General features: G+C 39.9%; 2 protein-coding genes across 2 annotated transcripts; both read left to right on the forward strand.

Moving 5' to 3' along the window:
- The first annotated feature begins 7,358 nt into the window (after positions 1-7,358).
- Positions 7,359-8,681, forward strand: LOC142374371 (dickkopf-related protein 3-like). Its single transcript, XM_075458018.1, has 3 exons — positions 7,359-7,511; positions 8,189-8,363; positions 8,476-8,681. The coding sequence occupies exons 1-3, from the start codon at positions 7,359-7,361 to the stop codon at positions 8,679-8,681; spliced, it is 534 nt and encodes a 177-aa protein (XP_075314133.1).
- Positions 8,682-13,567: 4,886 nt separating this feature from the next.
- On the forward strand, positions 13,568-20,358 carry tectb (tectorin beta). Its single transcript, XM_075458109.1, has 9 exons — positions 13,568-13,634; positions 13,797-13,987; positions 14,704-14,855; positions 14,964-15,036; positions 15,168-15,271; positions 15,358-15,441; positions 16,990-17,152; positions 19,534-19,615; positions 20,288-20,358. The coding sequence occupies exons 1-9, from the start codon at positions 13,568-13,570 to the stop codon at positions 20,356-20,358; spliced, it is 987 nt and encodes a 328-aa protein (XP_075314224.1).
- Positions 20,359-21,063: the final 705 nt, after the last annotated feature.

Raw genomic sequence — 21,063 nt, forward strand, 5'->3', positions numbered from 1 at the left:
CACGGATGGATGCATCAGTGGGCAACGTGGGGTTTAGGGTCTTGTAGGGACGGCTGTAGCTCAGGACGAGGAGCAGTCGCCCACCAATCAGAAGGTCAGTGGTTTGACTCCGGCTTCCCCGGGCCACATGTCATAGCGTCCTTGGGCAAGACACTGAACCCCACGTTGCATCCATCGGTGTGTGAATGGGTGGCATGTAGTGTTAAAAGCGCTTTGAGAGGTCAGTTAGACTAGAAAAGAACTAAATACAACAATACAACAGTCCATTTACCATTCAACTTGTGGCCTGAAGCCAGAGTTCAACTACTAACGTTGTGCTTCAGTTTTGCAATTCAAGTGATCTGTTACCGTTGACATTTTCCCGTATTAGTTTCTGTGTTTTTGTGCCATAAAGCAAACAGAAAAATAGAGTAAAAATGTTTTAAAAAAAAAGAAAATACTGACACATCTTGTCAGTCCTGCACATAAAGCGCTTTAAGGGGATGTTGCATCTGTTACTTAGCCTTTATCTGAGCCTTAGCCTGTAGATTGTAAATCATAGAAAAGGCTTTGTAAAGACGTAGAGGCATTATATTCAAAGTTAAATGTCGTCTGGCTTTATAACGAAACGCACACGAGGAGTTTCAATGGGGTGTTTCACAGAAAGTAACATGTTTAACTTTTTTTAATGGCAGTAATCCCCTAAACTTGCTACTTTTAGAAATAACATAACCCAACACTGCTGAGTGGGACTTTGTGGGTATTAAAGCTGAGACGAATGAGACAGAAAGGTGGAAATAAAACTGGGAATCCTCTGCCAGTCAGAAATGTTCAGCACTGCGAGGTTCAGGTTGGTCTCAGCAGTGCTACCTCTGTGTTAAGGTCCTTTTTGGGGCTGAAACGTCTCCCCCAGAACTCGTTTCAGCGCCTTGTTGCTGCAGTAAAAATGGAGGGAGCTGAGCAAAGAAACCCCCTGAGGGGCCCTGGTTCCTGGAAAAGGTTAAGAAACTTTAATTATTTCAAATCTCATGACAAAATGATAAATGAGCACATTAGTGATTGACTGAACAGAGACAATAATCAGCCGGCTCTAACCGGACACAGATTGAGCAACTATTGGGCAGAATGACATTTAGAATACATCATGCATCCTTATAAAGTTACATGTTTGATTTCCTTTGTTTTAATGCTTAAAACAGGGAGGGTTGGCCATGTTTATGGTCCACTAACACAGCAAATTTGTTCCATGCGAACAATTTACAGACAGTTTAGTTTGTTTTTAAGTTATTTTATTCATTTTATTGCCTGATTTTGTTACAATATCCAACAGCTTCTGCGTCAGAATGGATGTGTGTACCCCATTTTGCACACAAATATAATTTGTAAAGTATAAAATTTGTTCGTTTTAGAATATACATGAGTACAGTCGGACATTTCAGTTCACCTGCACTGGAAAAAATCTAAATCTTACCAAGTATATTTTTTTCATTGAGTATCTCATTACACTTGATAAAGACACAATTGCCTAACAAGTACTATTTCAGCCAGATATAGGGACTTGTTTTAATACAATACATCTTGAATATCTTGTTAAGTGAAAAGTCTTGAAAACATCTTGTTTTGAGTCATATTTCATATGAAACAAGCTTTTTTTTTTTTACATTTGAAGAGGTTTTTAAGCTAATTTCAAGATCACTTTTAACTCAAAAGTCCCAAATATCACATTTTATTTCAAGAAATCTTGACAAGCCGATTTTCACTACTTCCATTGGCAGATTTTTTTGGTTATTTGTTGTTTTTTTAACTTATTTTTTTCCAGTGTGAGCTCATTTCAAAGCTTGTACTGCAAAAACATTCGCTTTAACACAGTGAAATAGTTGCATTTAGATGTAAAAACTGTTTTGTAAGTGGCACATTAGCTCTCATCACATGAGGGATTATCTCTTCGAACATCTGTGTTCCTCTCTCATTTTAAGTTTTTAACGAGCGGGGCTGAAAAACGGCACTAAAAGTTGTCATCACTGGTCTGTGGTGCTGGGATGGAGCACAACATGCAGGACGGCTGAAAATTCACTGAAGCCCAAAGTGAGAAGGTAGGGAAACAATATCCCAAACTCCACTCTGCTCTTGTATTTAGGATCGGCTGAGGGAATCCAGCTGTTGGAATTTAAAACAGTGATAAATGTAATTAATGAGAACCAGTGACCCTTGTTCCAGATTGTCCTCTTGCCCTTTTCTTCCTTTCCCTCTTCAGCGGCACAAAGGAGAAACGGGGCTGTTTCTCGTTATAGAGGTACGCTCACTCCTCTGTCTCGTTCCAACTTATAAAGAACGCTATTCAAACATTACCAGAAATGCAGTTCAAACATCTGACGCCAAAGAAAAACTCTGACTTGACTTAGCTGAGGTTATTTCTAATGTTGAGGTGGGTGTGAATGTGTTGGCGTAAGCGAGATTAGTGGCTTGTTATCCTTAATTCTGCCACCATTTATAAACCATGATAAAGGACAGATATGGAGCTGGTTGTGAATAGAACACTTAATGTTTCACCGTCTTCTCGTCAAATTGAGAACCGTTATCGAAAGGTATCCGTTACTTTTTTCCGCGTTCTAGTCTTTTCTTTTCTTTTAAACCAAATACCCCGAGGTTTTTGGCGGCTTCAAAGCAGCAAGGTCTCATTTAAAAAGAGCCCGACGCTAAGCACATGGTCATTAACTTCGTCAGAGTTCACACCACTAATAAAGGCACCTCGGTTCATGACTCGATGATATCGGGAGCCAGTAAGTGTCACTGTGTGGATCCCCTCAATCCCAACACTTCAGCCTTTTTCTGTTTTCTTCCTGACGCTTCATTTTATTTTGCAGCTTTGAAATGTTGGGAAATATGAGGCTGGTTGTTCTTTTCTTTTAAACCGAATACCTCGAGGTTTTCGGCAGCTCCTCAGTCCTTTAAAGCAGCAACAACAGATTTGAGAGAGTTTACAGTTCATGACTCGACAGAAATCTAAATGACATCTTTCAGGCTTAGCATCAGATTCCCTGTTGAACGTTTATGACGTGCACTGTGCTGCACAGATGTGAGAGCGGCTTTAATCGTCTAATCCCAGCCGAGAAGCTAATATTTTCATTCTTAACATTCATTGGCTTCATTTCCTTGCTCAGTTCACTTTATGAAGAGCGATCCAAAAGGGCCGAGTCTCACCAGAAATAGCATGTGGTGGTCGGTGTGCTTGTGCACGTCACCACAATGTGGTACGGTCACAGTCTATGAATAGAATGGTAATTCATCTTCAACTTGTCTTTTTCTGTCGGGTAGTATCCATGCAACAGGAACCCTGAACCATGAAAGGAAACATATGCAACCCCTAACCACAAAGGAATTTCTAATCCTTGTAACATTTAAGTGTTTATTCCCAAACTCTGCTCTGATTCAGTGCAAAGCCTGCATCCATTCTCGTGCTGAACATGTTTTCGTGGTGAAGGAAATAAAAAAAAAAACACTCCTCATACCATTCACAGTCCCCTGTAGGGGGTCAAGGTCCATTACAATGGACAGACATCGGCTCGCCCATTGTTTGCATTAGTCCTTAATTGCAAGACCCTCATCTGTGTTGATTCTAACATTTAGCACACTCATTACGAGCGTCATTAGCAGAGTCATTAACACTGCGTTGAGGGCCGCGTGGAGACAGTTATCTGCTGTTAGTGTGGTGTAAATAAAAGGGGAGATATCTTGCTGTAAATACCTGTGTCGAACAACAATGTGTTGTGATAAGAGAAGGGAGCGGGAGTTGTTTCCATTGTGACTGCTAATGTCAGGCTGAACTTATTTCAGAAAGGAGAAAAAGTGGCTCGCTTGTGATATCCTCTTTTATTCATAGGTGCATTCCTTGCAGTTCTACTACAATACGTGCTCAATACACATGAATTATTCTAATTCAACTGCTTTTTTTATCTCGGCACTTTACTTATTTGCATACACTAATTGCAGCTATTGTCCGAACTAACTTATAGCAGGAGTCTGTGTTAGCATGTTTTGATAAATGCTTAACTACCTGGAGCTGAGATACAGTCAGCACAGACTCTGCAATATCTCAGGATCCGATCTGTACTGTCTGCCACTAAGAACATGTAAATTACGAACAAATATTCAGGCATCTCAGTCTGAGGGAAAATACTGAATGCTGATAAATCACTGAATGCTGTTGTTAGGACTGTCTCGTAGAGGTTTGGTATGATTGCTGGCAGCACAGTTAAATCAAATCAAATCAAATCAAGTTTATTTATATAGCACATTTCATGTACAAAACCATTCAAACTGCTTCACATAAAATAAAAGCATTGCAGCAGGGAGTGTAAGAAGCATTAAGAATACAAAAAAGAATATAAAGAGAAACAAATAAAATAATTTAGATTAATTTAAAAACAAGCAACAGTCCAGATAAATTAAAAGATAGCGTGCAGATTTCATGCATAGACACACGAGAAAAGAAATGTTTTTAACCTGGATTTAAAAATGTCTCCATTTGGTGAAAGTTTAATCTCCACTGGCAGTTTGTTCCACTTGTTTGCAGCATAACAGCTAAATGCTGCTTCTCCATGTTTAGTCTGGACTCTGGACTGGACCAGCTGACCTGAGTCCTTGGATCTAAGAGCTCTGCTGGGTTTATATTCTCTGAACATATCACAGATTGTAAACCATCAGCAGGCTTTTAAAATCTATTCTGTGACTGACTGGAAGCCAGAGTAAAGATTTTAGAGCAGCAGTGATTGTAAGGTCCCGAGTCTCAAGATATTTACCAACGCTGAACCTCTTCTCTTTGCTACCAAACAGAATGATCTCAGTTTTGTCTTCATTTAATTGTAGAAAATTCTCTCTCACCCAGGTGTTTACTTCCTCCAGACACTGACACAGAACGTCAGCTGGGCTGCAGTCGTCCGGTGACAGAGACACATAAAGTTGTGTATCGTCTGCATAACTGTGATAATTGATGTTGATGTTCTGCAATATCTGACCCAAAGGGAGCATATACAAGTTAAACAGAAGAGGTCCAAGATATGACCCCTGGGGGACTCCACAAGTCATGGCCACTCACTCAGATTCATAGCTGCCAATTGTAACAAAATAACTCCGGCCTTCTAAGTAGGACCTGAACCAGTTAAGGACCGCTCCAGAAAGTCCAACCCGGTTTTCCAGCCTGTGCAACAGGATTCTGTGATCTACAGTATCAAACGCAGCGCTGAGGTCCAACAGAACCAGGACTGAAACATTACCAGAATCAGTATTCAACCTGATGTAAAGTAAATGGTATTTATTTACACAGCTCTCACCTCACTCAGAGTGAAAGCTGATGGGAATCCAATCAGCGCATGCTGCAGAGATCGGTTTGTGCGCCGTTGTCCTCATGTTGACGTGCAGGATGAACTGGCCCGGAAGGAACAGACGATTCAAATGTTTGAAGTATAGTAAAGTAAAATATTCACAATATAAAGCAACAGATCAACAATAGTCTGGATGTATAAAAGCAGCACAAATATCAAAATGGAGATTTTTTCCTTTTGTTTGCCCTAGTTTTCAACATTTACCCTAAAGTTTGGCTTTTTCCTTCCAGGGGCCAAAGGAAACAAACTACAAATGGCTCTGGCCCTGTTGTGGCATGCTGTGCATGTTAGGAGAAAGAAAATGGTATCAGTTTGACTAACCACATGCCAGCAGAGAGAAGGATTCAGTGTGATCCATGTATGATTGTTGCAGCTGTTTGGGTTCGATGACTGAAACTGACTGAAGCGTCACAAACATACAGACTTCTCACTTGTTTTGGTCACATTTAATCTTCTCTGTCGGCGTTTTCCTCTCTCCGGACAGGAGTTTCTCTTCCTCTGATATGTGTGACGGTAATTGCATGTATCAGTACCACATTACAGTTGCTGAAACTTGAGTGTTGCCTTCCAAAAAAAGGAGACTTTTTGTTTCCAAAAACACAGGCCTCACTGCTGTCCATATCGATGAAACTCCTCAGCTGTAGGAAAATGTATTTTCAACAGGCTAAAGAAATGAAATGATGACGCATACTTGGACTGATCCTGTAATGGGGGAACACCAGATATGGATGAGAAGAAACAGATGAAGAACTGTTGCTGAATGTGATTCAGAGAAAAGGCAGCTGTTGATAATAATTAGTCGTAAATCTTACTTCTGTGGAATTCTGTGTATTTGGCCCGATCGCCATAAGTTACCAGAAACTGTTGGAAAACAAGGTTAAAAAAAACAGTCTTTGCTTTTATGGAGGGCATCTTGTCTCCCTGCACTCAGAGCCCTCACTGGAAAAAAATCAAAGTCTTACCACGTATATTTGTCTCATTTCTAGTCAAAATTTCTCATTACACTTAATATAAGACACAACTGCCTAACAAGTACTATTTCAGCCAGATATAGGGACTTGTTTGAAGACAATACATCTGGAATATCTTGTTAAATGAAAAAGTCTTGAAAACAAATTGTTTTGAGTCGGATTTCATATGAAACAAGCTTTTTTTTTACATTTGAAGAGGTTTTTAAGCTAATTTTAAGATCACTTTTATCTCAAAAGTCCCAAATATCACATCTTATTTCAAGAAATCTTGACAAGCCGATTTTCACTAGTTCCATTGGCAGATTTTTTTGCTTATTTCAAGCAGAAAACGTCTCGTATTTGTTGTTTTTTTTGCTTATTTTTGGAGGGGCATTTTTTCCAGTGCTTCTCCCTGTGAGAACTAATGGCTGATGGTAATTACATTTAATGAGATCATGGGGTCGTCTGTGGGGTGCACTTCTGCAAATTGCTCACAGCGGGGGGTCTAAATGACGACAGGGTAGGGGGCGACACGATAGTTGAGGTCGGGGCCAGAAGTGTTTAGCCAAGTTTTTTGGGAGGGCCGGGACATTCAGCGGCAGTACCTGTCAGTCAGTGAGCAGTGAAACGTGTCATGCATTTGTCTGCTTTTGTCCTCCTGGTTTGTTTGTCTGGCAGAGATAACCACACAGAGGTGCTGCTGTTCTTGGCTCCATTGTGTGAAACTGTTGTCAGTCCATCCATCCTCCCGGCCTCGTCTCCCCTCGTTCCCCGCTCTGTGACTGGTCATTTTGCCACTATTTTCTGCCTGCAGGGGGTCACTCTGGCAATTTAGTTAATCCATTAACAACTAATTGTCTCCTCCTACCCTGTTGCTTGGACAAACAACCTGGTGGGGGGAGTCGAGCTCGGCTGACCTATAAAAGTCACGCAGGGAAGGGGATCCAGTGAGTGTCACTGTGCCCATCAATCCGGACTTTTAGGGACTTTTACTGGGACTTTCTTTCTTCTCAGCCGTTTTTTTTTCATTTTACTTTGCGGCTTTGAAATGTTGGGAAATATGAAGCTAGTCTGCTTGTTTCTATGCTTCTCCTGGACCGAAGCTCGTATTTGGGCGTGGATGCTCAATATGCCCCACAGCCCTCCAAAAGAAGCATCCAAAGCCCTCAGGGAGAGCGCCCCTGTTGCCAAAGCCCTGACGGTAAGAATCTTCTTATTCTGTGTTTGTTTTGAACGAACTGAAACCTTAGTTATAATCGGTAAAGAAAACACCAGCATACACTGAACAAAACAACTCATAAGATTTACTTTAAAAACCCTTTGTAAGTATTTGCACTCAAATGATTTAAGTAATATTTAATGCTGCTACATCAAGTAAATTTTACTTACCATAAAACATGACAGTTTTGAAGATATTAAGTAACATTTACTTAATTACATCTAAGTTTTAAGTTATATTTATTTAAACAAATTAAGTAAACTGTACTTGTTTTCCATAGGCAGGAACATCCTTTTACTCAAAATTTTAAGTAAATTTTACATATCTGTAGTATTTGCTGTTATGAAGTAACTTAGTAGATTTTAACGATACACTTTCAGAGTAAAGTTTATGTAGTATTTCTTGGTTCATGTACATACAACTATTAAACATTTAAATTGTATGAGGAAACCGAAGTAAAACTTACTCTTCCCCCGTAATTCATGTATTACGTTATTAAAAGGTTTAATTTTACATTTCTTACTGAATCTTAAAAATACGAGGTAGAAATTATGACAGTTACTCTAATAGAGTTTACTTCACCAAAAAGTCCCTTTTTTTCAGCGTAAAGGTAATAATACTGAGTGGAAATGATATTAATCAGCATCTGTTTTCTTCAGACTGTGTGCGACCACGACAGGGCTTGCGGACGCGGTTTCTCGTGTGATCGCCACTTTGGTGTTTGTGTGCCTCTGCGTGGGGAGGGCCACTACTGTCGGAGGGATGCGCAGTGCGTCCGCGGACTCAGCTGCATGTTTGGGAAGTGCCACCGCAGCATCCCAAACGGACAAGAGGGTAAGATACGATGTCCTGAGGCAAATAACTTTATTTAAACTCACTTTGCAGTCAACTTTAACCTGGAAAAAGTTCATTTTTACGAGTTGAAATGCCTTTTTCCTTCATTCAGGCGCCAGGTGTAAAGTGGACAGAGACTGCGGGGCGTCCATGTGTTGTGCCCGGCATCACGGCGAGCAGGTGTGCAAGAGGCGACTGATTCGTGGTGAGAGCTGTTATGTGCCCGACGGCGGCCTGGCTTTCAGCATCAACCAGATTTGCCCGTGCGATGAGGGCCTGCTGTGTCGTGAAAACAGTGGACCACGCCGGAGAGAGTAAGTACTGTTATCAAGTAAAGACTTAGTCACATCGGAGCCACTTCTATATTCAGAAAGCGTCCAAAGAGTTTGCAGTTTCTAGTGTCTTAACACAAGCTGTAATGATGTTGTGAGTAACTGAGCTCCTTAAAAAGCTTCTTTTACTGGGACGAATACAGGAAAGTTCTGTATATGTTGTCTGACTCTGAGCAGTTACTTACTAAAAGAGAGATGTACAAAACTATCCCACAATGCACTGCACAGGGGAAATAGAGGTGCATATGATTGGTTAACTGCTTGAGAAACAGCTTAAAAACCAACATTGAGTCATTAAATTTCTATGAAACATTCTAATCATAAAACTCCCCACATTTATTTATTTATTTTTTAATTTTATTTATTTATTTGTTTATTTAGTCATTTATTATTATTATTAGTTAGTAGTAGTATTTTTTTTTTTACTAGAATTGGTATTATTATTGTTGTTATTAATATACAATCATTGTAAATATTTATAATTTTTTTGAGCTACTTGACTAATTTGAATTTCCCCCATTGGGGGATGAATAAAGTATTTTCTATTCTTTCTATTCTATTCTTCTAATTTAGTTAGTTAGTTTTTCTCTCATTCACTGTTGCATGAGAGCCCTCTCTGCAGTATCAATGTTGTTTTTAAAATGCTTCAAAACGTCTGATATATTTAAATGTTTTGGGGAAAAAATTTACTTAATTTTGTTTGTCTTTCAGGAGGGATTTTATTTACCAGCCCGAACGAACAAACTGGACCTGCCAAGTGCCCAGAGTTTAATACCTGGCAAAATGCCAAAGATATTTATCATGTAAATATAATGTATATAAAGAAATGTATGTATCTCCAGATGTGCCATTTCATTATGTGAGGGTTTCTTTTTATTCTAAGCACTATTGTATGTAGCTGGGCTCAACACACCCGGAGAAGCTGTTAAACCAGAGCTTCTTCGTGTATTTAGTGATATTTGATTGTAACTAGAAATGTCTCAAATGTCTTGGAAAAATAAAGAATAAAAAGTGTTTTCAAAAAGTGAAGATCTGATTTCTGATCTCTGATTTGTGTGAGTAAACCTAAATTCTGATGTAGGTGATCCAGTAACAGTCTCTGCAGGACTTTAATCACGCGGGATGTTGGGGAAACTAACTCAGGCCGGATAGAGGAGATCTTTTAGGTGCTGTGATGACGCAGGATGTTTTTCCACAGCGCTGTTATTTCCTCCTGACTCAGGCTGAGGTTGAGGAAATGCTGTAGAATTCCACATAGCTGTCCAGAGAAGGTCTTCGGGAGCCTGGAGCTCACACCATCTGGATCTCTTGTCCTGGTCTGGTTCAGTCTCTCTGTAGGGAAGGGAAGCTGTGGGTCCAGGGCGGATGTGAGGACTCAGTACTGTAGTAAGCGGAGTCTAATAAGCACCGCAGAGATGGATGTATGTAGATGCCAAAGATACCGTCATCCAGCACAGAAAATAAAAGGCGTCTCCTTTACACTGCAAAAAGTGAAATCTAAGTAAAAAGAAATATCTTAGATCAAAGGTATTTATGCTTATTTTTTAGATAGTTCTTCTTAGTAAGCAGTTTTTATGTTAGACTGTTTCACTTGTTTTAAGTGTTTCTGTCCGTAATTATCTAAATAAGATATTACAGCTTGTTACTGAGATTTTATGACCTGTTTTGAGTAAGTACATGCTTGAAGCCACAATATTAACAGTTTCCAAGCTGGTTTCAAGAAATATAAGGCCTAGTGCATACCACTATGTCTTAATTCAAGAATATTTTTCAATATATTGAGAAAATAGGCCACGTGTATTTAATTAGAATCAAGAAAAATGTACTTGTTATTAGTTAAAATACACTAATTCTAAGGTCAAAGTGAAGCCAAAACTCAACTCTAATAAGGAAAGAACTTCACTATAAGTTTTTTCCTCACCTATTATTAGATATTAAGTCTAAAAGAGGGCTGCTATGTTTGTATTTTTTTTGCAATAAAATCTTTATTCCAGAAGTTTTGATGCTTACTCATTACTCATGTAGCTACAGGTTCATGTTGTAGCTGAGTCAGCTGCAGCCCGCTTCGTCCACGCAATGGAACCATAAACCTCTCATGTTTAGAGTTTCATGCTGAAATGATTGGGTGCTGTATCCCTTTAAAGCTCCAACTGGACTGCACGGACACATGGACACATACTCTGTTTCCCTCTGAGCACGTTTCTTGGATCCCAGGCAGAGGTTACGTAACAGAGAGATCTCGCGACTCCCGATTGTTAACATCGACAGATGCTGTAACGCTAGCTGTCCCCTGACCCCATCTTAGATCAGTATCTTCTTCAGTCTAACCCTTACGAATTCCCCCGTTGCCCCATTTTGATGCTAATAGACTGCAGTTTGCCCCTTCAGTTGCAGGGTGACTTGAATCATTCTGTGAGACATTAGTGTCTTACCTCCTTTCTCTCCTGTTACAGAGCTTATCATCAGGTCTTTGCAAGGAGGCATTTGATGCTGTAAGGCGAACTGAATGATTACAGCATGAAAGACTTCAATATCTGTTTTGTAGCTAACTTTTCTAATTTAATCGAGCTTGGAGATGTCTTTGTCCTGGGCAAATGTGAGCAGCTGTGTAATTTCTAAACAACTATGACCTTCAGAAATAACTTCAAACCTAAGTACAGAGGCTTCAGATATAAGCTATGGACTGCTGTAAACAGGCTAGTGAGCATTTGATTAACAGGCATAAGAAAAGCAGATGAGACAAAAGTGATATCTAATACCTCAAGACTGTGGGAGACCTGATATCACTGAGTGCTACTAACCACCGGCCTATTACCTCTACTTTAGAACACCTGTGACTGTGTATACCTGTTCTTATCTGAGCAACCATCACATTTTAAAGTATCCATACATGTCTATTTGCATCTGCTTAGCTTCTTAAATGGTTTTCTGTTTCTGTAAGTTTCCTACGTTTTGGCCAAGAGGGGGAAAAGGCAACAAAGACTACAGCTGAGAATTCAGCTGCTTATATTTTCCTTTATAGCCTACCTCAGATGTCCCAACATCTGACAGTGACGATGACATATGCTTTTGCACTTTTATGTGTTTCTTGTTTATGATACAAGGTAAAACATATTGATAAAAAAAAAAAACTGCTTGTTTTCCTTCTTGATCAGACATTGGAAGAAAGAATTGCATCAATCAACCAATTTCTGAGTGAGAAAACACTTACAATTAGTTTTTAACACTTAGAAATATAGAAAATAAATAAACTGATAAGGTTGAGGAATTACTGAATCTTTGAGTTACCATATTTCTTCCCTGAATGCAGTTAGCACAAGCACAGCTAGCATACTTCTCTCTTTTTTTTAATCCCATCTGCGGATTAATCTAAACCTAACAGATGGTACTGTAAATTAATAAAACATAGATAATAACTTAAATCGGCTGGTACTGTGTCCTTTAATCATACTCATATGTATAGTTTACTCATATGTGTCACTTAAGTATTAGACAATCGCCTTCAGCAGGTTAGCTTAGTTTAGCTAAACTTTGCCTAGCTTAGTTTAGCTTAGCCTAATTTCGCATAACTTATCTTAGCTTAGTTTATTTTTAAGAAGACAGGAAACCAGGGTAAAAAACGGGCCTGGCTTGATTGAAAATCTACCAACAGCTTCTTAAATTTAATTTACTAATTTGCTATCCCTTGTTTGTGTCAAGTTATTATTGCGGATAACATCTATTGATCTTATCTGTTGTCATTACACCTGGAACAGATCCCTGTCGCTTTTTAAAATAGCCAGAGTTGTTCCCATCACTTTTTAGAAGCAACAGTTGAGAAAAAAGATGGATTGAAAAAAGTAACTTGCAACAAAAATGTGAACAAGCAAATCCAAAAACTTTTTTATTTTACAATAAGGAGAAAAAATGTTCACGATTGAAACAACACAGCAGTGAAACTGAAAATCTTCAGACGGGTTTATGTCTTAGCTCAGCTAATGTTAATGTTGTTGCTGAGGTTGTTTATATTTTTAGTATTAGGGTAGTGATATACTGCATTTTGTTTCAGATGGGTTGACTGGTATGCACTAGTGCTTTGTACTGTCAGATGTGAAGTTTGCATTGTTTAGTTTATCATAACTGGTTGATTTTCAATCCCTGAATATGTCATACCTTGTTTTTTCCAGCGATTTTTGATAATAATCTCACAGAATATAACTCACTGATGTGCAAAAGCTGTAGATCTTGCAGTTCATCTTGTTAGTACAAATGTAAAACTTCTGTTTTACATAAAGAAAAACAGTTTGGTCTTTTTTTTCCAGTTTTGTAAAGTTTGTCTCATTTTAATATGAGACGCTCTATTGAGTGAAGTAAGAATATCTTACATAAGACTTAATATCTTCTGATGATGATGTTGATTGTTTTTAGACCGAATGGCATTAATTGTTATTGCAAAAGTCAAAAAGTGTTGGGTATTCATCTCATAGAATTTTGGATTTTCTTTAGAATAGCTGATTGTAGCATACAATGCAGACTATGAGAAACTGTTCATTTAAAAGTCAATGTCTGAGCAGCACAGAGAGCTTTTGTGAGAGGCCCCACAATAGAGCTCTTAAACCAGCCCTGCCAAGGGGAAAAGTGGATATGGGAGAATGGGGGGAAGCCATTTACCCTTACCTGAGATAGTATAAAACCTCTCCTGGGTTTGCCTGAGTGTGAGTTGTTAAGTCGGATGCAGGTTACCTGTTGAGGAGTCATGAGGATCCTCTGACATCCAACAAGTCAAAGGTGTTCACCCAGTCAATGGTGAGTCTTATTTCTCAAAGATTTAGGTCTTTACTTGCTAAATATTCTCTCATTTCTGAATTTGAAGTTTCTCTGCAGCGTCACAGGATGGCTTCATTCAGTGCACTTTTATTGGTGTTGCCCGTTGTATTGACATGCACACCCCAAAAAGCAGGTAAGATCACGGTGCTTTAAAAAAAATTTGCATTTAGTTCAATCATAAATCATTTATTCGACTTTTCTAAAAAACCTTTTGACATTTTTTATTAAATCCAGCATGCCACAGATTCATCAAGGAGTTTCTGGACAATTTTAGACTCTTTGTATCTTATTTCAGACTATGTTGTGGTGTCATGTTTCCCCAACACCATCATTGCCCACGTTCCAGAGTGTCCTTATGGCTGGGAGATAGAGCAGCTGTCTCTGGGTGGAATCTGTTACACTGGAACACACAGCCCGGGTTACTACCGCTTCATCATCCCCGACCTAACGCCCAAAAATCACTCGTACTGTGGCACGCAATCTGAGGTACTCCACGTAATTAAGGTAGTATTGAGCTACACAGAAGCAATGTTTTTGTTCCTGTTAAGCCAAGGCAGTTTAATTTGTGGTTAATTTCATTATAATAATAAAACTCCATGTACTGTCTATAAAAATACATGCAGTTCCAGGTTATAGAGTCAGATAAATGACATTATAACAAACCAAACATTATACCTGCAGCAGAAAACATTCATTCTCTAAATAACTGCATTCCATAGATACGCATACGTACAAAGAAGTCACGGAAGTTTTTAGTGAACACAATTTGCACCATTTGAAATCCTAAATGTGGAAACAAGTGTGCAGTGTTCAGATTTTAAAAGTGTTCATAGCTTTTTTACATCTTTTATGTCACTTTAAACTCTTTGTAATAAGTTAAAGTGTCATTTGATTTGCAAAAAGTTGCAGTTTTGTCCCTATAACCCGTCAGTCTGTCACCAGCCTGAAAAAAAGACCTAAGCATGTCCGGATAGACAATGATTTCCTAAAGATGACGCGTCTTCGTCCGGTGGATGTTAAAATCCTTCAGCAGTGGCTGCAGACTAACGACAGCATTTTAATTGTGTATTTCAAGTATAATTGTTGCCTTTTGGAACAGTAAGTTTTACTAAAGGCAGCTTACAGTGAAGATAATCTAAAACCCGGGCGTTCTTCTTCGTCGGCCTTTAATTCACACTCTCCTTGACTTTGTTTTCACGCAGTACATGCCCGGCAAAGACCCAAAGTACATCTTCTATAACTCTATTGTTTCCAACGATACTTCGCTGACAGTCAGGAACCAGCCGGTCAACTACACCTTCAGCTGCATGTACCGAGCCGCCTACCTGGTGAATAACGCAGTGTTCAGCCAGAGGTAAGCACCAGCTCGGGACACGAGGGGACCACGGCCACTGTTTGCATCGCTTGTGCATTCTGACCCAATGACTTGCAGTGTTTTTACTAAACCCTCTACTTTTTTCAGAGTGGCTACAGTTTATGTCAACAATGGGAGTTTAGGCACTTTTAGATCACAGTTGTCGATGAACGTGTTCACGGTGAGTGAGACTGGTCACAGATTCAGTTTATCCAGCGGAGGCGGCTCGTTTAATTTGATGTATGAGCACTTCTCACTAAAGTCTGCACTTGGTTGACTGATGCAAAGTAAGAAGATGCATATATCTTGTAGAATTCAAAGTTCTTGTATGCAAAGGACGCACCCTACGTGATTGACACCTCTGAGATTGGCTCTGAAGTTTTTATCGGCATTGAGGCAAAAGGTCTAAGTAACAGGTATATCACCACATTTCTTCAAATATTCATACTTTACTTATTCATTGTTTAAGATGATGACCCATGATTATCTTTCAAACCCTCAGGTTCAAAGTTGTGATAAACAACTGCTGGGCCACTCCAACTCCTTACTCAACAGACAGGAAGAGGTGGAGTCTCATTATCAACAGGTACCTTCACATAGGATTCCTGTTGAGAATAGCCGCATTCAGACTGTAGGAACCTTCTGCAGTTCCTGTAACCTTTTCAGGAACAAGGCCGTTTTTTCCCGCATTCGCACATACAGGAACCAGGGACCACGGCCCTCAGTTCCTGGAACCATTTTAGCTCCTTCTCCTCAGCTGGGTCTGTTCTGGTTTCCATAGGAACACATCTGACGGAGGTGTTTGGTGGTTGGTAGCTCCGCCCCTTGTCATGTTGTCAGGCTGAAATGTTTCATCATACAACACGGCCACAACCTTGTCGTGTTTAATAAGTTAAACTGACACGTGGTCTCCTTTGTCTGCGGCGCTCTGCTCTCCTTCCTTCATGAAACCAAGAAGTATGGCCTGCTGCTCCATCCTTCGTCTCCTGACTCTCTCTGTGAGCTCTTCCAGCCTCCATAGCCGCTTTCGGACTGTAGGAACCTTTGGCAGTTCTAATAACCTTTTAATCCGCGGGGCCGTTTTCTCCCGTGTTCGGACATACAGGAACTCGGGGCTTTCTCCCTTAGTTCCTTTAACTATTTAGCTCCTTCTCCGAGGTCGGGTCTTTTCATAGTTCTTATAGAACGAATCTAACGGAGGTGTGTGGTGGTCGGTAGCTACGCCCCATGTCATGCTATCACGGCTGAAATGTTTCCTCATACGACACAGACACAACCGGCGGGTGTTTAATAAGTTAAACTTACACTGGTCTCATTTGTCTGCAGCGCTCTGCTCTCCTTTCTTCCTTCATGAAATGAAAAAGTATCGTCTCCTGACTCTCTCTGTGAGCTTTTCCAGCCTCGATATTAGACGCCTGATGTGATCGTCCATGATTAATATCACCATCATGCAGACCATGAACACGGTGGCCTCCCGCTCTCCATATTAGCTTCTTTGTGGTGTTTTTTCTTCTCTCCTACTTTTACGGGTTTTGTTTTGTTTTGTTGTTGAATGTAGCGCTAAACGGCTAACGGCTAACACGTCACTGAAGCAGACGGCTGCGCGTGGCGCATCAGTCCCGACTCATGTGCGAATGCAGATTGAAACAGAAGGACAGTTATCAGAACGAAATTCGAGTAGGACAGTTCTGATAACTGCGTTCTTAGAACGGCTCTGTCCGAAAGCGGCTCATGTTAGACGCCTGATGTGATCGTCCATGATTAATATCACCATCATGCAGACCATGAACACGGTGGCCTCCCCGCTCTCCATATTCGCTTCTTTGTGGTGTTTTTTTCTTCTCTCCTTACTTTTCGCGGGTTTTGTTTTGTTTTGTTTTGTAGTTGAATGCGGCGCTAAAGTAACACGTCGCTGTCGCAGACGGCTGCGTCGCATCAGCCCCTATCAAGGTTCGACTCATGTGCGAATGCAAACTGAAACAGTTCCGCTGGGGAAGGACAGTTATCAGAACGAAATTCGAAGAGTACCGTTCTTAGGACGGCGTTCTTAGAACTGCTCTGTCCGAAAGCGGCTAAAGACCGTTAACGTCTGTTAACTGTTAATTTGGTCTTTGTAACGGCTGTTTTCCAACAGCTGCTCTGCTGACAACACTGTGACCATCTTCGAGAACGCCAAAGACAGCCGCTCCATGTTCAAATTCAACTCCTTCCGCTTCCAGCGGCTGGAAAAGGTGTCCACCGTGTGGCTTCACTGCGAGGTCCAGGTCTGTGACGGAGAGAGGCTCGTCTGCCAGCCAGTGAGTACACTACTGAGGTCTTCCACCTGTCTTCCCAACTTTTTGGGTCTAAATATTTGAATTTGTCGGATATATAACAGAGAACCCTTAAACTGGAACTTATTGAACGACTTTACTCTATGTTCAAAGTGCTCGTTTGTGTAGTTAGGCTGTAAAAATAACTATCGTTTTTTGCATACATTAATATGATTGGATTAATGTGAACTCTCTGTGGAGAACATGGGCAGAAACTCCCAGCAACAGTTTGACATTCAGGCCGTAGAGAAGTTACATTATCAGGATTACACAATATGTTGTTAACAATCACTCTAATGCCTCCTCCTTTCCTGTTATCTCTGTTATCTTGAAGTCTGAAAGCCAATTAGAAATGTCTTAGAGTTGTTTCTGCAGCCATATCTTAGTGAAACATAACACATTGCATTCCTGATATTTAAGTAGCATCTTCATCTGGGCTCCAAGCGTGTCCATTTTATCTGCCAGTGATCTCACATTTCTCTTTACTACCCAAAATGGTTAAAACTTCCTCCTCTTTTTTCTCAGTTTCGTTCCTGCTCTGTATCCAGGACATCTCCTCTTCAACCCACATGGATTTGGGGTCTTTTTTCATTGCATTACTTGAGCTTTGAAAAGCTTAAAAAGCTGCTCCCACCTGCAAATAACTTCCCCATAGATGCAAAACTGCTGTGCTAACATCACAAAGTCACCAGCAGAAATAATATCAGCCGATTTCTAAACCTACTTAGAAGAAAAACAACTGTTTACACAGACAAAAGCTCAATGATAATATGTGTCCAGAGCTGCCTGCAGCAGGCTGGCACTGGTGCGAACACAGCAAAGTATAGCAGCAGAGCATGGTGCGTGGTTTTATTTAGTTACACTTTCTGCAAACCAACTCTTTCCAGTTTACATGGTCGTGTTACCTCAACAGCTCACCTCTCAATAGATTTCGTTGCGATCATTCTTTGAAGTGAGCAGAGGTCCGTTTCACGTAGCAGGTTTAGTGAAAACTCTGAGTAGGTTAACCCTGAAATGAGGGAAACCCTGAGTTTTCCGTTTCACAAAGGGAGGTAACTCAAACCCGACAAAGAGGGGTAACTCTAGCCTGTTTCACAAAGAGAGGTAACTTAAGCTCTCGGTCAGTTACCGTAGTAACAGACTCTATGAACCTAACCTGGTCGGGACCAGGTTTTACTCAATGAACCTCGAGTTTCTTTCTGTCTCCGCCCTCTTTCAGCCACACACGCCATTTGATTTCCTCATTCATTCAGTCAGCAGAGCGAGTTCTTCTACTTCTAGAAGTCCTTTAGGCACAGTAGGAGGCCTTTTGACAACAATCCCGTGGATGAAGGTGCAGCATTATTGCGCAGAGAATTAAATATTCGTCGGGAGATGGTTATCAGACTGCATAGATGTTTTAGCATTTACAGACAATTATTTTTTTGAGCAGCACCATCAGAATTTTGTTGGGACAAAAGAAAAAAAAGATATAAAAGACAAATAAATATTTGTATGAATAGGCTTAAAAAAGATAAATATAGGCCTATTATATTTTATAAAGGCACTTGTGTCTTGGGGGTGGACTCACTGTGTTAGTTTAAATAGGCTTAATTATTTAACAGAACATGATATAGATGAGAAGACATAGTTTATAGTGTGTGAAAACAGCATTATGTTGGGGATAAAATAACTGCACAGTCAAATAGCCACTTAATATTTACTTTACAGTGTAAAACATGATCAAAATGAGGAACCTCCATGCCGAGGTCTCACCTGTTTCATCTTAAACTGGTGCGAAGTGCACTTCTCCCACGCGAGATTGCACCTAAATGAAATAAATTAATGGGCTACCATTCAAGCAGTTTCCCTGTAATATTATTGTGATTGCAAAGGACTACATTTAAACTTTTAACGCTTTTGTTGCTCCAGCGGTGTTGCACTTATTTCTAAAAACGTATTGAAACTCGCCGTATGAGCGCATTAAGATTTCCAATTCGAGGTTGGTGAAAAACGTAGCCCCTCCTCTTCCCCGTTGCCATGGTGACTCGTCGAATTGGGGCTCCATTGATGCTGGCTTTTTAAAGTTGTGACGCACAGGCAAAACTCAATGTGAAACTACTCAGAGTTGATTAAACTCACTCAAATCAGCGTTTCTGGAACCGAAAACTCAGAGTTTTCTATCTCAGAGTAGATCAACTCAGAGATCAGGAATAGACTCAGAGTTGGTTGAACCTGCTTTGTGACCCCAGGTGTCCTTTGGATTAACAGCAGCTGTTGCAGGTTGTAGTATCCCGCATGTGTTTGTCCTTATTGATGTCGACCTAAATGTTGAAAAACCTTCATTTCAGCTGTATTGTTGCTTTTTTCTCACTTTTTTCCTGAAGAGCCCGTGCTCTGTGAGGAGTCTGTCGTCAGAGGTCGATCCGACCGGGGGGATCCTCACTGCTGAGTTTCAGGTTAAAGGTAGTTTCCAACATGTTTTTTTTCCATTCATTACTTTATCATTTATTTATTTATAAAGTCAGCTTCTCTGATATGATGAACACTATTGCCTTGTTCTCCTAACAGGTACGGGGTCTTCAAATAATGGACACATAACAGGTAAACAGTAATTGTGACGTTAAACTCTAATATAACTATCTCTAGCTGGGATTTCAGAACTTTTCAGGTCATTTATTTTACATTTCAAAGCACCGGTTCTGTTGGGAAAACACATCATTTCATGGTTGTCCTAAAAAGCTTTGTTTTCTATCCACTGTAAATATTTTCAAGCTGAAGAAAGCAAAAATCAGCCTGTTACATAACCAAATATGATGCAAAAGCCCTCAGAACTCAGCAGACTTGTGTGAGATTACTTTGAATCCCAGTCAGTGTCATTTAGCAGCCACATTCTGCACATATGTGTGGCTTCCACAACACGTGGGATGCTGTTTTCTTTGTGTTATCACTTCCAGTTTCTTAGCTTTTGTCGCAGTAATTTAAAGATATAAAACATTCATTCTCAACAATCTAAACACACAGTTTCAGATCCAGTCATAGGGACTTTTCTTTAATGTCATCTCAGTTACATTCAGCCGTGATGCCTACATTTTTATTTGGTTAATCTGATTTGTCAACTTTTCTTTTCCACCACAGGAGCATCACTATTCACCCTGCTGCTGGTCCTGGTGAACATGTGTTGTGATCTGATGACCGGATCAAAAGTGTAGCTAAAAACTCATGTAATTACATAAGCATTGTCAAACAAAGAGGGGAATGTCACTCAGGACTCAAGAAACGTATAAATACATCCCTCCCTCTCACTTAAAATGACTGATTTTCGCATTATCTCATAAATACACTCTGTATCTAGCACATATTAATGCCTTTGATCATCTTAAGTAATGACGCATACATTATTTCACTTCTTTCTTCAATAAACATTCACTGAAAATATTCAAGAAAAGATTTTTGCCCCTTTCTTTTAAACTTTATTCTTGGGATTTTCTCATTGTAGGTAAATATTATATTTAGAAATTAGACTCCGTTACAGTAGCACAATGAACACGACTCAGGTGGCTAAACGGTGATGGTATGTTGGGAATAGAAGCACTGATTTAAGTCATCACAGCTACAGTATATAAAAACTGTATAAAATTAAATGTCTGGCTTTAAAATAGAATATCCACTTAATTTAAAGTGTCTAATCAAGTGTTAGGGACTTGATTTAAATCCTTCTTATCACTAATTATTAGTTTTCTACCACACTTACACTCTTTTATGTTGACAGAGGTACACTTCCACTACTTTTTGTTTGACTACAGCCGTAAATCAGTCGGGATATAACGTGATCCTCGGTGGAACAATCTACAGGTCTCCTTTTAGTTGAAGATAAAGATAAAGCTGCTTTCCTTCTCAGGATTTACTGTGAAATT

The sequence above is a fragment of the Odontesthes bonariensis genome, chromosome 23 (assembly GCF_027942865.1).
Source record: "Odontesthes bonariensis isolate fOdoBon6 chromosome 23, fOdoBon6.hap1, whole genome shotgun sequence".
NCBI classification, from domain to species: domain Eukaryota; kingdom Metazoa; phylum Chordata; class Actinopteri; order Atheriniformes; family Atherinopsidae; genus Odontesthes; species Odontesthes bonariensis.